The 6864-nt window shown below is 39.7% G+C and overlaps 1 protein-coding gene across 1 annotated transcript; it reads left to right on the top strand.

Moving 5' to 3' along the window:
• Nucleotides 1-1029: 1029 nt before the first annotated feature.
• Nucleotides 1030-5297, top strand: LOC145770431 (uncharacterized). The gene is made up of 2 exons (XM_082582074.1): nucleotides 1030-4501; nucleotides 4738-5297. The coding sequence occupies exon 1, from the start codon at nucleotides 1036-1038 to the stop codon at nucleotides 3604-3606; it is 2571 nt and encodes an 856-aa protein (XP_082438200.1). The 5' UTR covers nucleotides 1030-1035; the 3' UTR covers nucleotides 3607-4501; nucleotides 4738-5297.
• The last annotated feature ends 1567 nt before the right edge of the window (nucleotides 5298-6864 follow it).

Below are 6864 nucleotides of genomic sequence, written 5' to 3'. Positions count from 1 at the left end.
CCTTTTCAAGTTGCTCAGACATTTGTGACTTCTTCAAACCAAGGACAAAGATTCTCCCCGCCCGTCAATGTTGATGATCACGACAACTATTACCGGCAACAAGACTCGGAGGGACGTCAACCATACATGGATAATTCAAGGTATGGGAATGGCGACAATTTGCCAGGTCAGTTGACACAAACTCAAAATTTGCGCCCTCAGAACAGCGTCGATCTACTCTCAACATTTGCTGAACTAATGGTAATGCCCAAATTGGAATGTCCCACCTTTCATGGGGACCCAGAATCATATTGTGCCTTTGTGAGGTTCTTTACTGAAAACGTAGACGGTAAAAACTACAGCTATCAGCAAAGGTTAGCTATGCTTCTGCAACACACCGAGGGTGCGGCTAAAGAAGCAGTTGCACACTGTAGTTCAATTTTGTCGTCCGAAAGGGGCTACCAAGAAGCGCGCAAAGTGTTGTACGAACGGTTTGGCAAACCAAGAGTGATCGCTGAGGCATTTCAGCGTAGTCTGATGAAAGCGCCAAATATTAGGAAAGAAAGCAAATTAGACATTTCAAATTTCTCTAATCGGTTGAAACGATGTCTAATGACGTTGGAAGGGTTAGGCGACTACACCGACCTCAGCAGCATCGATTGCCTTCAAAAATTGGCGGAAAAGTTACCCTCTTCGATGTTTGAACAGTGGAAAGTTAGGTATGCAACCATTTACAACAACGAAGAGCGTAAACCAAACTTTAAAGATTTTGTTGTTTTCGTAGAGGAAAAATCTAAACTTCTTCAAGCGTACCCGGAAGAGTTTACCTTTTTAAATTCAGCCTCAAGCAAGGGACGGAGTGACAATGACTTCTCAAAGCGAAAGCTATGTGCGACAGTCTCTGTTGGTAACCCGCATGTTAGCGACGCTAAGCAGCAAGCTCATAGGAAATCCTCGCTTAATGATTTCCCACGACGTTTACAGTGTGAGTATTGCTCAAAAGGACACGTTACATACAAGTGCAGAGATCTTGGCAAATTACCTGTCCAAGAAAGAATGGAATTTGTCAAAAGAAAGAGGTTATGCTTTGTATGTCTCGGCCCTCACTTTAGCAGTAACTGCAAAAGTGACTATTTATGCACTGTAACAGACTGCGGCAAACGCCACAGCCGTATTTTACACAGGTCTCAACCCATCAAGGAAGACAATTTCGATGAGGTCTCTTCAAAGAAGAAGGAGCAAGACACCACAAGCTTCTATTGTTCTAAACAAGCGTCAAGAGGGTTTCGAACCGTTGTACCTGTGAAAGTAGCGGCTGGAAAAAAGGTAATCGAGACTTGTGCTTTTCTGGATAATGGGTCTGAAGCATCGTTTTGCGATGAGCAGCTAATACGCCAACTTGGCATATGTGGCGAACCAGTAAAAGTCAGCGTTTCGACATTAACAAAAGAACTATCTCCACTAAAACGGTTTAATGTAGACATGACCGTGGAAGGGATTGCAAGTGAAACGTCAAAGTTTCATCTAAACAACATAATTTGTGTAAAACAATTGCCTATTCAACCTAACGAAACGTTAAGCAAAGCTGACTTGGAGAAACTGCCTCATCTTCACAATTTAAAGTTTCCAGAAATTAATAAAAACCGGGTTTCTATGCTAATCGGGCTCGACTGTCCAAACGCTCACAGGATTTTGGAAATGAAAGTGGGCGATGGAAAACAACCAAACGCCGTTCTCACACCTTTCGGTTGGTCTTTGCTGGGCCCCGCTTTAGAAAGCGATCGAAAGGACGGATTGCAGTCCTATTTTATTCAAATGGACGATCACGTCGATAAAGCAATACAAAGGTCATGGTTTCGGGACTTCGAGCCGGATAATGCGCTACGTCCCACGTCCAAAGAAGACAGGCATGTCTTCAAATTGCTAGAAGATGAAGTTACCCACATCCAAGGTCAGTACGATTCATCACTGCCTTGGAGAAAGGATGTTGTCTCGCCCGAAAGTTGCTCGCCGACGGCTCCCGAAGCAAACCATTCTGAGATTCCAGATGAATTCAAGCCGCTGGAAGAAAAAAGCGTTGCGGCAGTCCAATGTTCAACTGTCAGTGAGCATGCTACAGTAGATGACTTAATTAACAGATATTCAGATCTATATAAGCTTAAAAGGGCTGCTTGCTGGTTAATCCGTTTTGTAAAATTTCTAAAAGATAAAAAGGCGGCTGTCACTGCCGACCTTACTGTCGAAGAGTTACAATCTTGCGAAACTAAATTGTTGCAGTACGTGCAAGGAAAAGAGTTTAAACCTGTTATTAAACTTTTAGAAAAGGGTTTACCTCTAGAAAGTCACTTGAAAAAGAAAATTCAAGCAAATACCAATATACGACCACTTTACAAAGCAGATCCCTGCATGATACATGGACTGCTGCGCATCGGCGGACGGTTGCGCAACGCAACGATCGACTATGAAAGTAAGCACCCGATAATTCTTCCTTACAGCAATAATTTGACCAATTTGTATATTCGGCACTTCCACAAATTGTGTGGACACTCTGGATTTACCTTTACTTGGTCATTAATTCGTGACAAATTCTGGATAATCAAAGGCGGTGTAGCTGTAAGAAAAGAAATCTCAAAATGTCTTTTGTGTAAGAAGAGAAGTTCCCCTCGCCTGCATCAAAAAATGGCAGATTTGCCTTCAGCCCGCTTGCAGTGCTATGAACCGCCTTTCTCTTGTTGCGGTGTCGACTACTGTGGTCCTTTCTTAGTAAAGCGCTGCCGCAGCGTTGAAAAACGTTACGGTTGCGTATTTTCATGCCTCACGACTCGAGCTGTGCATATTGAAGTCGCGAAGGATTTGTCTACAGATTCCTTTCTTCAAGCCTTTCGTCGATTTATCGGACGAAGGGGAAAGCCAAAGGAATTATTTTCTGATAACGGTACCAATTTTATTGGAGCTGAAAGGGAGTTAAAACGTTCTTTAGATCAGTTAAACCAGTCTGTCATCGCCGAATGTCTGAAACAGGACAACATAATTTGGAAGTTCAACCCTCCATCTGCTCCACATATGGGAGGGTCCTGGGAAAGAATGATACGTTCTATAAAACGCATTCTCAATGTCCTACTAAAAAATCAAACGGTCACCGAAGACGTTTTACACACACTACTTGTTGAAGTAGAAAGCATTTTAAATTCTAGGCCTTTAACTCCTGTGATGTTAGACATTGATGGATTAGTGCCACTAACTCCTAACCACCTTTTACTTAATCGTTTTATCGAAAACATGCCACCAGGGCTATTTGATTCAAAGGATAACTATGTAAGAAACAGATGGCGACAGGTACAATATCTGACGAATTCCTTCTGGAAGCGATGGCTCAGAGAATACCTGCCCACCATAGCTGTACGTGAAAAACGGCCAGATCGCCAACCCAATCTAAAGGTCGACGATGTGGTGCTAATCGTGGAAGATCACTTTTCTCGAAGTAAATGGAAAACCGGACGAGTCATAGAATGCTACCCCGGAAAAGACGGCCTTGTACGACAAGTTCGATTGAAAACAAACAGCGGTGAGCTGCTACGGCCAGTCACCAAGCTCTGTCTAATCTGTGAATCAGATAGACACGAGTAACAGTCCTCTGTTTTCTGTCCGACGGTAATAGGACGTCGACCCCTAGCCGGCAGAAAACAAGACAACAAATAGAATTACACATAAAACAGTCTGACATGCTTGATGCATATGAACTTTATAAACAATAAACGAGCCTTGCTCATGCGAACAATGTTTGACGTTCATCTGATGAAAGAAGAAAACTGCAAATCTACGACCGGATGCACCACAAACACGAACATTAGGATTCATTATGTTTGCATCGATCACAAGATGCCTGTGTTTGTTGTTACGTGAACGTTTTTGTATTTTAAAATATGTTGTTTGTCAACTCCATATTTTAGGGGGGAGTGTTACGTTCACTGTTCGCACCCTTATTACATCATTGTTTTTTAGTTTCGAAATCGGAAGTCGATGTCTAAGTAACTTGGGGTCATAACAAGAAAAACAAATTATTTCCTTTGTTTCGAGCATGTAAAGAGAATGTCCCCACTAATTGATATAACCCCTGTTGATAATTTGTGCCACAAACAGCGCTTTTTAGGCAACTGACCTCAACTGACTGGTTTGTTTTGATGCTAAACCCGCTACGTAATGCCCAATGTGTTGTTATTGTGAATGCTGCTTCGTTTAGCGGTTTATTTGAGCGTCAGCAAAATCTTACATTTTGTCTACTCTGTGTATCTTGACGTTGAACCAACGTAGTTAGAAGTTTGCGCCGGCAAAGGCAGCTTGTATCTTTTGAGTATGACGCTATCATTGGAATCATTTCTCTTCTCTTTTCGTACTATATATGAAGTCTGTTCTTAGCGAAATTCATAATTTTAATGTTGCATTAGTTAACTACAGTACATGAACGTACCAATTCTGTTGAGAATCGATTTAGTAGTTATAAGGATCGCCCGACAAAATTTTGGTGAGTTTATGTTGCTATTTCATTATTGTTTTTTAGTTATTGATCAACAGAGCACATTTCGACAAAATGTTTAACAATGCGGTTCTCTGAAGTAACATCGATTTGTAGATTTGTTTGCCGTTTTGTAGATTCCTTTGATTTTTATATATCGTAGATTGTTTTAATTTGAACGTGTTTATAACGTCATTTTAAGCGTAATTATTTTATGTTAGTAGCCAAGGTCTTTTCGTTTACAGAAAGACCGTGATCAACGATAGAAGATAACGACACGAGGGTCGGACTGTCTTGCTATTTTCACGCGTCCACGATATACTGGGTGGTATCGTTTGTACATTAAAGTTATCATTTATTTTATACTTCTCATCTATGGGTGTGAGTTCACGGGCGGAACTAAGAATTCATTTTCAACACAACACAGTCCAAAAGTCATTTATCCGTTTGTCATCACACATAGAGGTTGCAAAAGCAGTGTTTTTATAAACAGCCGATGTGGACATGGAGTCACTTATGACATTGCCGTAACGAATATGCTTTTTTGAAACATTGTTAGTGTAAAACCCAGTTGAACAACGTTTTTTTGGTTTTCTAAATTTAGAAACTACCAGACTAGTGCAATGGTTTGACTGATCTTTCAATGTTTGGTCGCTTTTGTTTTTGGAAGAAATGTGAGGTTTTCTGTAACCTTGGTGGATATAATGTGCAGAGTATATTTTTTCACTAGTTCTGATTTCATTTTCATATTGTTCCACAAAATTATCGATACTTACAACTCGCTTTCCTTTTAAATAAATTTGCTTCAAATCCCAAAAATGCTGCTCAATGATTCCTTGAGTTAAGTTATCCCGAGAAATATTTCTTAATTCGGAAGAAATAACATTTTTAAACCAAGAGGAATACCGAAAGTAGAGTTGATCATTTGGGCGTTGATGATGAGACGAATGCCGGGATAAGTCTCCCAGAATTAGCTGCGAAGTTGTACTAATTCGACTTAAAACAATTCGAATGAGTTGGGAACAAAAGGTTTTGTCCATATAAACATTTTCATGCTTTAGCTTTGAATTGCAATGGTTAAGGTGATACGAAAGTTATTAGAATTTAAAAAAGCGACAAGTCGGTTATGGTAGCGTAAGTAAAATGGAGATTTCAATTCTTGTTTTTGATCCTCACGCATGCTGGTATGAAAATGGTCAGTCAGGTCGTTTACATCGGTTTCTTCAATTTCATTTGTTACTTTTGATTTATTTTCTTAAGGTTTAACGCCTTGACGCAGTCTGTTAAAATGATAGTCTACTTGAAAAGACGTTCGTTCGCAATTGGTTACCCAAATAATGCTTTCCATTATTTCGTCCAGTTCACGCAGGGTTGTGCATGCAAATAACAACGAAATCCAATGCATTGCAGTCAATCTGTGTTGTTTATGTTTGTAATGTTTTTTTGCCATAACTTTAGCTGCACGCATGGCATGACTCAAACAATTGTGAACGAACGTTTTTTCTAAGTCGTACGTTATTGCCTCGCCTGTAACTACTCTCCAACATCTGTTGTAATAATCTAACCTTGTCTCATTGCACATAGCACTTAATACAGCATTCCACATAGCTATGGGAACCGTCAATCATCATCAATGTCGGCTTTTTTTATTTTCCCGCAAATTTTTACAGTGTCCATTAAAAACGTTCCCAGAAAACTCCGTATACTCTCAGAATTATGAGTTGTTGCCATGTTTGTTGCCACCGGGAGTGCTGGACCCCCGTTGTACGGGCTTCTCACTAAAAGCGAATAAATTTGAAAGTTTTTTTTAACTTCTTGTTTTCTGACTATACTTCAAGTTGCGTCGAAATAAACTACATCAATGGGGCATAAATCCCGTTAAAGTTTCACTTGTGCATTTGAATACATTATTACACCTGGTGGATGTGTAGTTATTTGTCTTATAAAGGTTCGATTTTTCTTTTCAAACTCGTATCTCAGGCGATTGATGTTATTCATCCAATTTTTTGAGTATCTATTGCAAAGCTTATCTTCACTTTTTATATTTCTCAAAACACACGAGGCAGGAGCTTGCCATCCCTGGAAAGGAAATTTAATTCTGAACACGATTCAAAAATAAAATTCCGAAAAATATTTCGGGAAAATATTTTTATAGACGCCTGATTGAAGGCGTCTATAAACGTTAAAATCTCTATTTATTTTTAAATACGTAAGACATTTCTCCATTTTTAAACCATTCTGCTCGCGTTTCCTTCGTCTGCCCCACCACGAAATTGACATCCCTGGAAAGGAAATTTAATTCTGAACACGATTCAAAAATAAAATTCCGAAAAATATTTCGAGAAAATATTTTTATAGACGCCTAATTGAAG

Source organism: Aplidium turbinatum, chromosome 5 (assembly GCF_918807975.1).
Source record: "Aplidium turbinatum chromosome 5, kaAplTurb1.1, whole genome shotgun sequence".
NCBI lineage: Eukaryota > Metazoa > Chordata > Ascidiacea > Aplousobranchia > Polyclinidae > Aplidium > Aplidium turbinatum.
This window is presented reverse-complemented; position numbering and strand designations above follow the sequence as displayed.